This window comes from Lupinus angustifolius, chromosome LG09, assembly GCF_001865875.1.
Source record: "Lupinus angustifolius cultivar Tanjil chromosome LG09, LupAngTanjil_v1.0, whole genome shotgun sequence".
In the NCBI taxonomy this organism is placed as follows: Eukaryota; Viridiplantae; Streptophyta; class Magnoliopsida; order Fabales; family Fabaceae; genus Lupinus; species Lupinus angustifolius.
The window spans coordinates 10,972,887-10,990,340 of NC_032017.1; the positions used below are offsets into that span (position 1 = coordinate 10,972,887).

The 17,454-nt window shown below is 32.9% G+C and overlaps 1 protein-coding gene across 2 annotated transcripts; it reads right to left on the bottom strand.

Annotated features, from left to right (window-relative positions):
• Positions 6,363-12,814, bottom strand: LOC109357391 (mitogen-activated protein kinase homolog MMK2-like). 2 transcript variants are annotated; one of them, XM_019601329.1, is made up of 6 exons: positions 12,456-12,812; positions 11,350-11,479; positions 10,552-10,689; positions 9,133-9,465; positions 7,376-7,559; positions 6,363-6,749 (listed from the first exon to the last, which is right to left on the bottom strand). In XM_019601329.1, exons 1-6 carry the CDS (start codon positions 12,611-12,613, stop codon positions 6,574-6,576), a joined length of 1,119 nt encoding a protein of 372 aa, XP_019456874.1. In that variant the 5' UTR covers positions 12,614-12,812; the 3' UTR covers positions 6,363-6,573. The 2 variants fall into 2 exon arrangements, with proteins under 2 accessions (XP_019456874.1, XP_019456875.1); XM_019601330.1 differs by lacking the exon at positions 7,376-7,559 and having other exon boundaries at positions 12,456-12,814.

The window sequence follows — 17,454 nt, forward strand, 5'->3', positions numbered from 1 at the left end:
ACCTTTAGGTAATTCGACAAGATCCCGAACATCATTATCATGCATAGACTTCATCTCATCCTTCATGGCATCGATCCATTTTTGTGAGTTAAAACTTTTCATGGCTTGACAGAAGTTCAATGGATAATCTTCTATTAACCTGATGCCATCCTCATATTCTTGAAGAAAGACAATATAATCATTAGGAATTGCACTTCTCCTCCCTCTAGTGGATCTCCTTAATGACACTTCTACTTTTTGAAGTTGTTGAATTTGTTCTATAAGTACTTGAGAGAGAACCTCATTGTTGTCTTATTCTAGAATATTGTCATGAATAATATTCTGAACATTATCTCTTATTACCGAAGTTGTTCCTTGAATGCCAATAGGCACAAGAACTTGTTCACAATTAGTGATAAGTTCTTCCTCAAAGACAACATTTTTTATGTTCTCTTCCTCCAAAAAACAACTTTCTCAAGAAATCTTTCATTTCCCGTCTCAAAAAAAAGTCTTGAAGTGGGATCATAAAATTTATAGCTCCAAGAGAGTTAAACATAGCCAACAAAATAACACCTAACAGTTCTTGAGTCTAGTTTCCTTTCATGCGGCCTATAAGGTTGGGCTTTAACTGGAAAACCCCAAATGTGCAACTATTTTAAGCTTGGTCTTTTATTACTCCAAAACTTATATGAGGTTTTGTTAATTGTTTTACTTGGCATGCTATTAAGGATGTAAATTGAGGTCTTTAAAGCTTTCCCCCAAAGAGACTCTAGCAAGGAAGAATGACTAGTCACACTTCTCACCATATCCTTAAAAGTTCGGTTTAATCGCTCAACAACACCCTTTATGCTAGGTTTGCCTGACATAGTGTATTTTAGAACAATTCCACATTCTCTGGGAAAAATACATTTTAACCCTTTCACAATATCCTTATTGTTATTTCTTTTCTTATTCTGAGAGGTCATAGCTAAGTGAGCACTTTCAGTCTTATCTCTATGCAGTCTCTCTTCCTCTTGCACATAGTCATTCTGAGTGGTATAACTCACTTTGAATTGCCCAAAGTATGCTGGAAGCGAGATCAAAACCAAGTGCACGAGCAAGTTATCACCAAGCTCTAACTTAAGTGAATTGATTTTTGATGCGAGATTAGACATCTCCATAATGTACTCCCTTATGTTCCATTTGCCTTTATACTTCATGGAGATGAGTTTAGCCAAAAGGCTACTCGTCTTCGCCTTTCCATTTTTGGCAAAGCATGGTTCTATTTCTTCAAGAAACTTTCTTGCACTCTGACCCTCAGAAATAGAGCCCTAAAATGCTTCTAGAATAGAGCATTTCATGATCATTAGAGACATTCGGTTAGAGTGTTCCAATTTCTCAATTTTAACCTCATCGAAGATTTCCATATTAGAAATAGATTTATCCAATTGAAGTGTCAGATCTAAATCAATACAGCCGAGAATAATTTCTACGACTTCCTTATAGACCTCAAAAATTGTCACATTCAGCAATGAGATGTTCTTAATTTGAACAGAAATATTTGAACAATAGTAAAAGCAGAAATATTTGCAACACTAGTAAAAGAACAAAACAAATTGCAATATTCTTGCAATTAAACTCATATTCTACTTTAATACTTAAATTAAAAGGATAATAAGGCACATCACGAGTTACCTAGCACAACATTAATATTTAGTCTTTGGACAAAAATATTAACTTGAAAGTGATACACTCAATATAGTAATCAAATATTGATAATTAGTCATGTCAAATAATAAGCCTTTCTCTGGACTGACTTACTATTCACATGGAAAATCATATGATTATCACATATTTATTGCTACAAGTATGTTTGTAATTTGGACCAAATAGTAATCTTCCTTTCGGCCGATCACTATTCGCATAAAATCCAAACATACAATTGACTTGATATTTTATATCAATCACTATAGATACTCTTGTTTGTGGTCAAATATTGATTATAATGCATGTTAAATAATAAACCATTCTTTGTACTGATTTATCATTCACATATACAACTTTATAATAATCAAATGTTTACCATCACATGTGTGTATATAATCCGGCCAAAAAATAATCTTCCCTTGGGCCGATTAATACTCGCGTGGATATATATACGCACTAGCATTTGACATTTATTTCAAACAATTCACAGAAAAGATGTCACATTGCCGACTTCTTGTTTAATAGGTTCACTTAAAATGTCAAACAATTTTATTTTCCATAATAAAAAGCCATTTAGTTGAGTTTGATTCAACATTTAATCCAAAATATATACTATTTATATCTGCAATAAATACATATATTCATTATAGCCTATTGGTAGCATTGCATCATTCTCATCACAAAGACTTCATTTCGAATTCAAGTAATGGTCCTTTTGAATTTTCCATAAAAGAAAATATTACCATTTTATACATGATTAAACATGACAGTGCAAGTTGTCCAAACAGAAACAATACTTCAACAATAGCAACTACTTAATAATGCAATTAGTCACCAACCAATGCAATAAACCATAAGTGTTGCAATCATTTAAACAAACAAGTCAGGTAATATATATAAAACAAGACATGTTCACATAATAGATACATCACAAGATACCTAGAAGAACATCAATTTCTAGTCTTTGGACAGAGAAATTAATTTGTAAGTGATACTCTTAACGTAATGATCAAATGTTAACAATTAATTCTCTCAAACAATAGTCTTTCTTTGGACCGACTATTATGCACATGAAAAAAACTTTATATTTGTTACATATTTATCACCACAAGTATGTTATTATTTGGCCAAATTGTGTCTTCCTTTGGGCCGAACACAATTCGCATAATAATCTCATACTCATTTGTGTAATTTTAATCAATTTCCACAATATATGTTACTTTGACAACATATTGCATCAATTAATTCAAAAATAATTACCAGACAAAAAGTAAACAATATGGGTCCATTATAAAAAAATATAATCTTGGAATTAAAACCTTCAGATTTGGTATCTTTTATGATTGACAAATGTAATCCCACAATATAATTCCAAATAAAAAAAGAATATATTACATATATCAGCACATAAAAATGGATGCAATCTTAATCAAATATATAATAGATCAAGAGTTAAATGCATAAAAATATATATGCAAATCATTATAAAAAAAAATTCCAAATCGAATATGATCATGCCCAACTTTAAAACATCAATAACATATCTTTTATATATATTTGGTCAATTATTTCATACATACATATATATATGCACTTCCAAAATATAATATATACACAATATGTATTTAATTACAAGCATTAAGCTTAAACGTAATATATATAAGTTAATTTCAATCCTTATTTACGTGTCTTAAAACAAGGTGAATGACATATTTATTGTTGATGATGGTAGGTACATGTTTTATGTAATAGCCATATTAAAAAAGAATTGAAAACAATAAGTATAGTATTTAAAAATCCAAATATGGAGGAACATATTTGATCAAACCATAATTATATATATAACATATATGCAGATATTCAGATTGCATAATAACCCAATGTATAAGAAATACATATTGCTCACATATAATATATATATATACATACTTTAACAAATTGCAAAAACTATGAATTAACAAATGTCAATGTCCACCCGTAAGACCTTAGTGCACATATAATATACATATTACATAAAGAGTCATAATACCTTTTGGGACCTTAGTGTATTGGGGACCATAACCGTTTCTTGTTTCTTATGTGTTAACTTATAGGGTTTTCATTATCCCCTATAGGCCAACCGTTCGGGTATCCACTCATTAAACCCATATCCGTTATTAGTTTTAGAAGTCTTATAGGTTGTCATTAATTAGATCACTTGTTTTGTAACCCAAAATAAATAGGTGATATAATTGTATTAAATATATAATGTCCACCTTAATTAGAAATTATGAATTTCTAACATAAATCACTCTCATATTATATTGTTGTATTGTAATGAACAAAAAATAATGAAAATGTATTGACTCGTATACTATTTGGACTTGTTTCAACAACATATCATATTTTGTTTAACTTAATTACACTTATCACCCTCTTTTGTTTAAAAGATCACACTTATTTCTCATATAGATGTAGTCAATATAAATGTCATTTGTATAATTTCACTAGAACTTAGGGATGTCTGTGTAATTTATGGATAGGAAGGAATTTTACCAGCTACCAAAATCTCTTTGTTTAATCAAATGTAACTAGGTATGTCCTTTGGCTAGACAAAATTATGCCATCATCTCATCTCCTCCATAATCTAATAGAATGGTCTTATGATGGTTTTTGAATTTTTGATACAGAAAAGTGCTTTTCTCTTTGAAATACATACAGAAATGGCCACCATTTGATGTTTGTTACGCCAATGGTGTGTATAATATGTCTTGTGAGTTGAACAGAAAAGATTCAATGCACCATATACTCTAGAAAGCAAAATAAAAGATGATAATAGTTAATGAAGTTTAATTTTATCATATGGTTATTTTAATTCATTATATTTAAAATGTGATTCATATAAGAGAAAATATGTTATGATGAGCCTTCAAGGATCAAATTTATAAAAGCATTGGTTTATGCATTTCTCTTATTCTCAACTTGAAACTTCATTGCAGTTAGAAAAAAAATGTGATTATCTCTTTCTATTTACTTATGTAGCAATGAGCATTGCTATCTAGTACAGAACATTTTTTATGAAATTTTGATTTGATGAATTGATGTGGCAATCTTGTGCCAAACAAATACTACTTAAATGAAGAAATAAAAGTAATGCTTGGTATTGATTAAATTAATAGAATATGCTAAATAGAAAGTGGATAAAGTCAATTTCCTTTGTACTAAAGAGCAATTATCATAACAAATATATTACCCCATTTTATCCTACATCAATAAAAAAAAACCATGCAGAAATTTAGATCTCAAACATCAGTAAATAGAGAAATATTGGAATGTCAGTAAAGGCCGAGAAACAACCATGCAAATGTGTGGCAGATAAAGTCATATATATATATATAAATATGTGTGTGTGTGTGAACTCCATAATTCATTGTTTCTTCAAATAATTCTCTTCAGCTTAATAACATTAGATTATTTTGTTTCTATTTTATTTGGCATATATAAATAGTTGAAGGGAAAAATGTTCCTCCCCGATAAAAAATGTTCCATTACAAATATCTATCACACTGATATTGCAGAGAAGATCAAGGGTGTTCGATCACAAATATCTACTACATGTGTGATCCCTCAACCATGTAATTTGTTACCTGGTCAAGGGTCAAGAAGATCACAGCATGTCATTTTCCAAATGGGAGTCTACATAGTGATATTTTGGAACTTAAGAAGTACAACATTAAACATGCATAAGGTATGTGACAATATGAAGCCTATAATTATTTATTTAAGGCTAGTCTTTCTTCTAAGAATATTTCCATAATAATTATGATATCAATAGAAATAATCTCCTTTAATATAGTCTAATTCTAACATTTCTTAGATTATTCAAAAAGCATAGCTCCAGTTAAGAATTGAACTATAGTAATGAAACAAATTTGGTTTTTATATACAAGTTTATGAGATGGCACGATGCTACTAAGAGCCTATGCATTACAATGCTAACATTAATTAAAGGGAAACGAAACGATAAATACTAACCTAATATGATATATAATTTAGTCCTTGAATTTTTAAAATGTGCAAAAAGATATACTAAACTCTAGTTTAGGTCAAAATAATCATTTTATTGAAATATCCTCTAAACTTTGCATGATACAATAATTTAATCTCAACTTCAAAATATCTATAAAAGCATCATAAACTTTGATTTGAGCCTGTTATTTTCCGAATATTCATCTAATCTTAACATCTGAACTAGATTCTAGTTCATGATCCCTTTGGCATATTTATAAAATTCAGGGACTAAAATAACACCCAGAATGCTATGTTTATGGAGTGTTTTTACACTATCCCTTTATTAAAATCTGCTAGTTAAGTTTTGGTAAGACTCCTATCAAGATTTCTCTGACTACAGCAAAATATAGCTAACATGAAATCTTTTACAACATTTCAAACACTAACAAACCATTACATTCATGTCAATGATTGTCTAACAAATGAGAAGTTTTTTTTGGGTGTATTTTCAATGATCTAACGGTTTGTTTGAAAATTGGTTTTTGGAGGGTAAGAAATGGAAGGAAAAGGCTTGGGAGCTATGAAATACACGTTAAGAAGACTCTCAAGCCTTCACTTCCTTCCTTTCCAAAAATCAACTCGCAAACAGACCCTAAAGGATAGGAAAAAACCGGACAAACATGTAGTTGGGAAGCCTAAAACCTTCAGAGTAATGCTGCTCATATACTAATCCTTTCCACACGACATATCAACAATACAATCATCCAACAATGTCTTATGAGACTTCAATGAAACACAGCTCACAACAATCTCAGAATGTTTCATATCTTGTGGAGTTGCAACATTCCAAGTAGTGCTGTAACTTGTAAATTGGTCATCAGGTATTTCACTACACATATACAAGATAAATGCAACATCTCAGTAAATTGGTGGATCAGGATTGAACTTCACAGACTCTCTCCAGATGAGTTCCTTGATATCTTCTTCGGTGAATGATGGTCGTGCAAAGTCAAAATTGAAGGTTCTGGGGCAAACAGGTTCATCATTGGTATCATGGAGTGGTGCCATGTATGAGTGACACAAAGCCTCCTCAACTGCAAAGCATCATATAAGGTACAATAAAATATAGACAATAAGAGAAGAGTTTAGTGGGTGTGCACTAATAGAATAGTGTGAAGTTTTTTACGTTGTTAGAAAATCATCCGCAATTCATGTATATGACCTTTATTTAAAAACCAATGATATTTAATATATTAATGATGGATAATGCATTGCCAGTGTAAAAAACCTTTATATGTAGTGCACAACCCGTTTTCTCATAACTCATTAAGATAATACCATCATTAGTAAAAGACCAATGTTAGGTATTTTGTCAAGAAACATGATAAAATATTAGAATTTTAATGAATCATCTATATGATCTACAGTACCATGTTACATAATGACCTAAATGGTAAAGAAATCAAAACAACTGCTATACAAACAGTCACAAAATATGAGCATAGGTCCCACTTAAAGTAAAAACAAACTTGCTATTGATCTGGTTTTTTCAAACTAAGAAATCATCGGTCAGCAGGAAACACTGCCTAGTCGGAAAAGGCTTAGTTAGTTGTTTTTGTACACCAAAAATTTGAATTGATACCCTAAGATTTCACCTCCAAGAACAATATGCTATACATATTGAATATAACTTGGAAAAAAACATAGCATGCTGCTTTACCTGTAATCCGCCTTTTTGGATCAAAGATAAGCATCTTCTCTAACAAATCAACAGCATCTGGAGACATGTTGGGAAATCTAGAAGAGAAGTTTTGCTTTTGATATTGTGGAAGCTGTCTTACATACCGACGAGCATTATCACTTCGTAGAAATCCAAGGCTGGTGTCGTCAGGTGAACCTATCAGCTGTTAGAAAGCAAGAAATTTCTCACTGTTGAGTTAATTTTAAATCAACAAGAGACGATCTGCAGAGGACCCAAGAATGAGAAAGAATGTACAATCTACAGTGGGAATGGCAGCAAGCTGGAATATAATACTTATCTATCCATTATTAATTCACTCAGTTTTCCTTTCTCAAGTTGATGGTTTCCTAAGACAAACTTAAAAAGGAAATCAGGGTAACAAAGTAGAGTCGTATAGAGAATAATTGCTTGATGATTTTCCACAACAACATATGGTATTATCTTCGAGAGAAATTATTGTATGGGCAAGGACTATATGTAGTATATGTACCTTGTCCCAACAAAAATCAAGCCTTAAATTGTATTGAACTTCAAAATTTGGACTCAAGTTCATAGTTTTCCATTTAAAAATACTGATGCGGACTGTGAAATCCACAAGGTATATGCTTAAATATCCCAAATTTTCACTAATGTGGTGCACTTTTTTCTCGGGCATGATGTCACTATGTTTGGATTGATGGAGTGGACGAATGGAGCGGAACAATACTATGTTCCACTGTTTTGTTTGTTTAAAATAAGACAGAAGGGAAAAAGAACCCGATGGAATGAATTTCAATGCATTCCATCCAGTACCTCCATTTTTGCTGGCTCCCCCTTTGGTGGGTATGTGATGAAATGGGAGGAACCAATTTATCACTCACTCCATTCCATAAAATATCCAAACAATGTTATGGTAATTTTGTTCCATTCCACTCATTGAATATCCAAACATAGAGAGTGATGTCTAGGTTCATTTATCTTCAGTTCCTACTTTGCCATTAAATATTTTTCTTATGCTGCCGGACTTGAATTCATTGGCAGACATCATTAAAAGCTCAACCCTCTAAATTTTTCGCTATTGTGATGTGCCTCTTTCTCTACTCTCTAGAACATGATGCCTAAAGGACACAGTGACATCTAGGTTATTATGCCAGCAGATTGGAATCCATTGGCAGACATCATTAAAAGTTTAACCCTCCAAAAGCTAATGTCCCGGACATTTTTCTTTCCCAAACCCCATTAAACCCCAAATTCTCACCTCCAAGACATTTTTTCACAGCGTTTATTTATCCTTTAACCCCACATTTTGCTTGTGAGCCAGCCCTGCCCACATATCCCAAATGAGCCCTCATGTCCCCCAATTCTCTAAAGAAAAGCCCAATCGTGATCTATTGACTCTCATGCCTTCTACTTCCTGAATTGCAAGGCACATATGGATCATGTCCCCATATGAATTTCTTACTCTGCTGTATTGGTTACTCTAGTAAATCTTATAACATTTAGATTTTCTTAAATATCTGCCTTGGGGAAAAATATATAATTCCCAATTTAGCAAATGTTGACAACCAAATTTTACAATCACATAGAATTGTAGAAGTTAGAACTCTAATTTACAAGTAGAGCCAACATTCTGATCTAAAAGGGAAAATGAATGTAAACATACAAGCACAGAATCAGTCTCAGTAAACTTATGATACAATGCAGGAGTAAGTAGTAGAAATCTCCATGTACGATATATTGAAGACTTTAAGTGATACCTCTGTGACCAGTCTTAGTTGATGAACATAATCTTTGCCAGGAAAGAGGGGTTGTCTTGTCATGATTTCACCAAGTATGCAACCGACAGACCATATATCGATGGCTGACGTATACTCTGAACAATTAAGAAGCAATTCTGGAGCTCGGTACCACCGAGTAACGACATACTCAGTCATAAAATCAGTTTCAGATGTTGTTCTAGCAAGACCGAAGTCTGCAATCTTCAGGTCACAGTTGGCATTCAGTAGCAAATTGCTAGGCTTTAGATCACGGTGCAAAACATTTGCTGAATGTACATATTTGAGCCCCCGTAACAACTGATACAAAAAATACTGCAAAAAATATATTTAACTAATGGCTGTAACCTGTAACACAGTATAAGAATTATGCTAAAATGCCTGAAGCCAAGGAAACGGGCTGAAGCCTATAATAGGTGATGAGGGACCTACAAGTGAGGTGGGCATACACCACCTATTACATTGTTCTGGCTCCGTCCAGTCTCCGAGGTGTTTCGTAAGTAAAATTACATATTGAGTATGTATTTTTACAAAAACCTGTGAATTCCAGTTACTATTTTAATTCAAAACAAAGATAAGAACATCACTGAGGTAAAGACCAAGCTAATTCAGCATATTAGATTACATGTAAATTGTAAAGGCAATTTATATGAAAAAAAAATTAACTAGTCTGCTCTAAAGGAAGTGAAATATCAATGAAAACACAGATTTAAGACTTAAGACAGCTTAAGGATTTATGAGAAACAAGACAAATGAAAAATCTAGAAGATGTGGGTAAAATTCTGCTCAGAATAACTCAGACAAAACTTGATAATAGGTTAACACTTTAGGGTGTGGCTAGAATCTAGAGTTCATATGCAAGGAAATAAGAATATTTAGCTAAGCAAATATTCAATCTGAAAGTGATCTTTCAAATCTACACCAAAAGAGCATATGTATCATTATTTTTGTAGAATGTTACAGGATTTAGCTCGTGTTATACAAAAACATTACTAATCTCAACATTGACATGAAGTTGGAAGTTACTTTGCAGAAAGTAAAAGCAATGCCACTACAGTATTTTTGCACAGTTACAGTCACAGCATTGCACACTTGGAAACATGGCACTATCTAAGTTTAACAGAAGGTGAAAGCATGGCCAACCAAACTCAGATGGAGCCATGCGTGCAATGTCATACCTTCGAGACCAAAAGGTTTTGCACATACCATTACTGAGTAAGTTGCTTGGCAAAGATATATACTACTATTCAGCATTGCTACTTAATCCTTTTATTTTTTATTTATTTTCAGTTTCAGAAAAGATCAAATTGAAGGAGATTACATTAATCAAGCCATTAGTAAAAGGACTTTCTACTAGATGGTCATTCAAATTCATATTAGAAAGAGTGAAGTAGTGCTAACCCGACAATGATCATCAGTCAATGATTGATTGGAACGTATTATTTGATGCAGATCCGTGTCCATTAACTCAGAAACAATATACACGTCATTGAAATTCTCCATCTGTGGAGGTCGTATAATATCATTAATTGACATCACCTGCATTGTGGAAATGAATGATTAAGTATTAGAATATATAAAAGTATCTTAGAATATATCTTAAATTATATTATAGAGAATATCTAGATAATACTTAGATATAGAGAGAATATCGTATTATGATGATTATATGTTAGATTTGTTTATATCTTAGAAGGTCTCTTCCAACATAAATAAAAATTCCAACATTTGAGCAAGAATTTAAGGAAAATGTCACAATCCTATTCAAAAAACAAAAATATGATCTAACTTAGTGCATTTAAAAGAATGTTTGAATATGCTTAAGTTAGATTGGAGGATAAAGATATTGCATTGACCAGTGAGCATGATGAAATTTCCAGCCCAAAAGAAGAAGAAAAAAATTCAGTAGTATGTAACAAAAAGCCAAAATTGTGTGTCATGCCACAGGATGATGCACTGCTTTGTTTGTTCATTGATTAAAAAAGTAAATGTCACAAATCAAAGTTTTTGCAGATGTAACATAAAATGGGGGGAGAAACAAAAAAAGGACGACTCAGTGCACGAGACTCCCACCTAAAAGGAACCAATTATAAGCTAGAGAGGTAAAATCCATACTGCCACGGATGAAAATAAACAATAATATTGAGGAAAACAATGTCCAGGTGTGAGACTGCAAGTAAGAAAGTTAATCAAAATTACATTTTCATGATCCATGTGCCGAAGAAGTTTTATTTCTCGTAAGGTCCTTTTGGCATCTATTCTGTTGTCAAATGCATTGCCAATCTTCTTAATGGCAACTTCCTCACTTGTCTCGGCATTTACAGCAGCACTGAAAGAAATCAAAAAATAATATTGTCCCTCATATTGTTCATAACAGAGAATCTAAGTCACATGGATGAGAAAAGATAATTTGTCAAACACCAAATTGCAAGAAACAATCCACAACATACACATGGTACTTTGTTTAGTGAGTCCAAAAATAACTAAGAATTCAGATTTTATTTTACGGTGTTAGTATCGCCTGAGCACATATTGAGGCCAGAAGTCTCAAGCTGAAGCATGCCATCAACACATTTAATTGGACAAGAAAATAGAAATCAGAAGAGAAACGAAAGTGAATAACTACTGGCCAAGATCAGCCACGTAGTAAATTAGATGTATGACAGGATTGGATACAATCAAATAAACCCTACAAGACTAAACTTGACTCTCTTTGACTTAATATATTGCAAACAAATTGAAATAATCATCAAAATCAATGGAGTTTTGAGTGATAAATTGCATAACCAGCTCATTATAACAACCACACAATGATTTGGCTCCAAACATCAAAGCATTGAAATACAAGAGTTTTGAGGCTTTAAGCTAAAGAATGATCTTCTTCATCATGCCAAAATTAATAACTCAATCAACAAACAGATATTGCTAAACAAACCTAAGTCCTGGCATCATTTACATAATTGAAAAAAAAATGGCAAAATCTAGAAAAGAAAATAATCAACCACCCAATAAAGCAACAAATACACATGATCACTTTCATTTTAATCTAAATTAACAAAAGGGTGTTTGATTAGTAGCAAAAGCTACTTCCTTTCTTTCAAATTCAATTGATCCACCAACAAGGCGTTGGTCTAGTAGTTTAGGTTCCACTAGATCAAAATATCAAGAGTTCGATTCTCGGGAGGAGCGATACTTGTTGGGAGGGCAGGTACGCACCCAAAAGGAATTAGTTCCTTAACCATACCGTGGTACCAAAAAAACTCAATTGTTCCATCAAACGCAATAAAAAACTTCAATTTTCTTACCAAACAATACCATTAGCACCTCTACCAACTGGTCGAATTGGAGGGACATATTTTCTAGAAACTTCAAAAAGGTTTCCATAGATATTGTACTGAACATAGCGTCCACCATAAGTGGGTATTCCTTTGATGTTATTTTCAGTTGAATCAACAACAGACATGTCTATGAATATGAATTCTTCGAAGTTCTAAGTTCTAACTCAAAAGGGGAGAAACCCAATTTAGAAATTGTGATTCAGAGTGGTAAAAGGAAAGAACTTCGAGGTTTTCTTGACATTTTCTTTTCTGAAGTGGACATGCTCGTCTAAAGTCTAAACCCGTGAAGAAAAATTGACCATGTTTTTGTGTGTTTACTTTTCTTTTGCATGAACGTTGGTTTGCTGTTATTGAATTGTAAATTTGTATTTTTGAAAAAGCATTGAAGAAAAATATAATTATTAATTGTTTTTGTGAGCAATGACAACTCAAATATGTGTTCCCCTTTATATACTCTCACAACACCTTGTACAAACTCAAACCAACAAATTATTTATATTTTTTTTAATTAAATTGAAATTATTTTTCATTGATAAAATAGGAATTAAAATTTCCTGAAAAATTCAACACTTATAAAGAAATGGAGTGAATATTATTTAGTAAGAAATGGATAAAGCTTTCCAACAAAAATGGACCATAAAACAGAAGTTCGAGAGAATATAGAAATATCAAATTCAAAAATTGAAAAAATTATAAAATAAATATACCGATTTCAAGTATGATTAGTTATTAGATGTATTATTTCAAGAATAATTTATTTTTATATCTCTCACATACTAGTATGTGGCAAAATCAAAATGTATGTTACGAAAAATAATTCAAATATAATGATAGTTAGATGGTAAAAGTTGTGTAAATGTGAAACGGGATATGTATGATTGTATTAAGTTGCACTATTTATTTTTCTATTATTTCTTGATGGTATAGACTTTTCAAATTTATAAAACATCAATTTTGTTTTTTCCCTCATTTGAATTAAGGGGGAAATTAGAAATTGTGTAACATTGCAGCAAGATGAGCGAGACCTTATTATTTGCTACTACAAAAAATATATGAAATTGGTTTGGAAAAAAACACAAGAGACCATAAAAAGATGGGATAATATCACATGTCATACATTTTTTGGTACTATCAAGAGTACTCCTCCATTTTCTGGGTAATAAATTAATCTCTTTCAGAGTGTGTATTATGTAAGATTTTGTAAGAGTTAATTGATTAACATTATAGTTAATTAACTGCGTAAGAGTTATGTTAATCGATTAACTCAGTTAGCTAGTTAATCGATTAGTTAATTGATTAACTCACTTAGCTAGTTTAGTTTATTAAGGTGAAATTTGTATGCGATAATTGATTAGTTAACAGAGTTAATCGATTATTTGGTTAACAGATTATGTTTCCTATTTTAGTAGTTGTTTTATATAAATGAGTATTCTCCTATCTTTGTAATTCAATTCATTCAATTCAGAAATGAGAATATTAACATTCATTTACTTTTCTATCTTGTTTCATCAAAATTGTTCATGGCTCCTACCATTTCAACATTGTATCAGAATATAATTATTTCTCTTGGTCGCTTTCGCTTATATTTCTTCTTCAACATCCAAGAATGGTGAAGCTTCTTCCTTCACATTACTTGCTGATTCTAGAAAGGTTCCACAAGCTGGTTCTCCGCCATCTTATTTGCATCCTGGACAAGTTGGAAGGTCTATTTTGCCCAAGTTTTTCTTGCAATATGTTGAATGAGAAATCTTTCAAGATTCTATGTCATGAAGAACCATTCTTGCAACATCTTCAATACCAAAGACTTGTTGTTGTTTCTCAACTCGTGGCATATTCTTTTCCATTTAGCTACAAGAAGGTTTAAAGCTTCACGCAAAAACAACATCTTATATGCAATAACATCTTGTATGCAGTAACATCTTGTATGCTGCCACACCTTAATTGTTACAAGCTATCATTCTGTCATTCATTTGACCAGGAATAATCGTTATCATGACAAGACCAAACACATTGATATAAAACGTCACTTTATCCGAGATATTGTTGCTATTGGTGAAATTATGGTGGAAAAGATTCACACATCAGAGAATCCAGCAGATATACTTACCAAGCCACTTCCGAATACCAAGTTCCAACTTTGCTTGGACTTGGTTGGTCTCTACAGCACTTGAGTGCCCTTCGGGGCATTATTTGGCGATGAGCAACTTATCAAATTCGAGCCAAGGTGGAGATTGTTAGATGCCTCTCATTACTATGCCTTAAAAGAATTTTATGACAATTTTATGGCTCTCTTTAAGGGCATTTTATGTCACTTTTATGGCTTTGTTTCCAAGCATCCAATGCTTGGAATCCAAGATACCAAGACTTTGCTTGCCTATAAAAGGACACATATAGAGAGCTTCAAAATCATCTTCACAACACACAACATCTCTTTCATTTACACATATATTGTGAGTGCATTCTTGGTGAGAATTCTTGTTCCATTTGAGAGAGTATTTGTGAGAAAAATATTGTCATTTGTCCTCATCATTATAAGAGGATTTCTTGTACTCTTCTTTTTTACATAGTGGAATTTTGCTCTTGATCGCCCGTGGTTTTTTTCCTCTCACACTGAGGGGTTTTTCCACGTTAAATCTTGTGTGTTATTTTCTTTATCCTTTACTTGCTTCTCTTTTGTTCTCAATTGATTCAATCCTGTGCTTCCGCATTGTGCTCTAACCTTAACAAGTGGAATCAGAGCTCTTACTAAATTGAGAATTTCAAAATGTCTGCAAAATTTGACATTGAGAAGTTTGATGGCAAAATTAGCTTTTCTATTTGGCGAGTCCAAATGAGGGCCGTTCTTATCCAGAGCGGATTAAAGAAAGCTTTAGATGGGAAGTCAAAGAAACCAGTTTCCATGACCGATGATCAATGGGACGAGTTGGATGAAAAGGCGCTTTCAACAATTCAACTTTGTTTGTCGAAGGAGGTTCTTCGTGAGGTTGCCAATGAAGAAACCGCTGCGGCTTTGTGGCTGAAGTTAGAAACTTTATACATGACCAAGAGCCTCGCAAACAAGCTTCGTCTCAAAGAACGGTTATACACCATTCGTATGGTTGAAGGTACTCCTATTCAAACTCATCTTGATGAGTTTAATTCTATTATTATGGATATGCAAAATATTGATATTAATATTGAAGATGAAGACAAAGCTGTTTTGTTGGTTGTCTCTTTACCTTCTACCTATAAGCACTTCAAAGAAATCATGTTGTATGGAAATAATGATACCTTATCCTTTGAAGATGTTAAATCTAATTTATTGTCCAAAGAAAAATTTGATCTTGAAGTTAATTCTGTGGACAAGGGTGAGGGCTTAAGTGTTCGAGGTAGAACTCAAGAAAAAGGGAGTACCAATTATAAAAAGTTCAGATCCAAATCCAGAGGTCGCAAATCCAACAAAACTTGTCGCTATTGCAAGAAACCGGGGCATGACATTCCTGATTGTTTTATCTTAAAGAAAAAACAAGAAAAACAAGATAAGGGAAAATTTCAACAATCCTCTGAAGCTGCTAATATTGAAGCCAATTCTGACGGTGATATTCTTTTATCTGTTGTCTCTTATAATAATAGGAGTAAAACAGAATGGATTCTTGATTCTGGATGTACTTTTCATATGTGTCCTTATAAGGACTTATTCACCACTTTTGAACATGTTGACAGTGGTGTTGTTTTGATGGGCAATGATACCCAATGCAAAGTTGCAGGAATAGGTACTATTCAGATCAAGGCTCATGACGGTGTTGTCAGAACCTTGGCTAATGTCCGCTATATTCCAGATTTGAAGCGGAACTTAATTTCTCTTGGCACCCTAGAGTCTCTCGGGTGTAGGTATTCAGCTGAAGGTGGAGTTCTAAAGGTATTGAAAGGTGCTATGGTATTATTGAAAGCTAACCGGATTGGTAGTTTATATGTCTTGCAAGGTTCTGTTGTGACAGGTTCAACAGCTGTATCTTCTTCAATGCATGATAATGACATTACCAAATTATGGCACATGCGCCTGGGCCATATGAGTGAAAAAGGTATGCACCTTCTAAGCAAACAAGGTCATCTTGGTAAACATGGCATTGGTAAATTGGATTTTTGTAAACATTGTGTTTTTGGGAAACAGAAAAAGGTTAGTTTCTCCACTGCAACTCACCGTACCAAAGGTATTCTTGATTATATTCATTCTGACCTTTGGGGGCCTTCTAAATTTCCTTCTCATGGAGGATGTCGCTATATGATGACCATCATTGATGATTTTTCTCGCAAAGTTTGGGTTTATTTTCTGCAGCATAAAAATGAGACTTTCTCCACTTTCAAGAAGTGGAAAACTCTTGTTGAAACCCAGACAGGGAAGAAAGTGAAGAAGCTTAGAACAGACAATGGATTAGAGTTCTGCAATGGTGATTTTAATGAGTTCTGCACAAAAAATGGTATTGCTAGACACAAAACTATTCCAAGAAATCCTCAACAAAATGGTGTTGCAGAACGGATGAACAGGACTCTACTTGAGAGAGTTCGTTGTATGCTCTCAAATGCTGGGTTATGGCATCGGCGTGAATTTTGGGCTGAAGCAGCATCTACTGCTTGTTACCTGGTTAATCGTTCTCCACATTCAGCACTTGATTTCAAAATCCCAGAAGAAATTTGGTCAGGTAATCCTGTTGATTATTCTAACTTAAGAATCTTTGGATGTCCTGCTTATGCACATGTTAATGATGGTAAATTAGCTCCAAGAGCTGTTGAGTGCATATTTCTTGGTTATGCATCTGAGTCTAAAGGATATCGCTTATGGTATTCTGATGCAAAGTCACGGAAATTAATTCTTAGCAGAGATGTGACTTTTAATGAGGATGCATTTTTATCTTCTGGAAAACAATCTATTGTGTCTTCTTCTACTAGTACAGGTAATCTGCAGGGTACTAGCGAGAAGGTGGAGTTG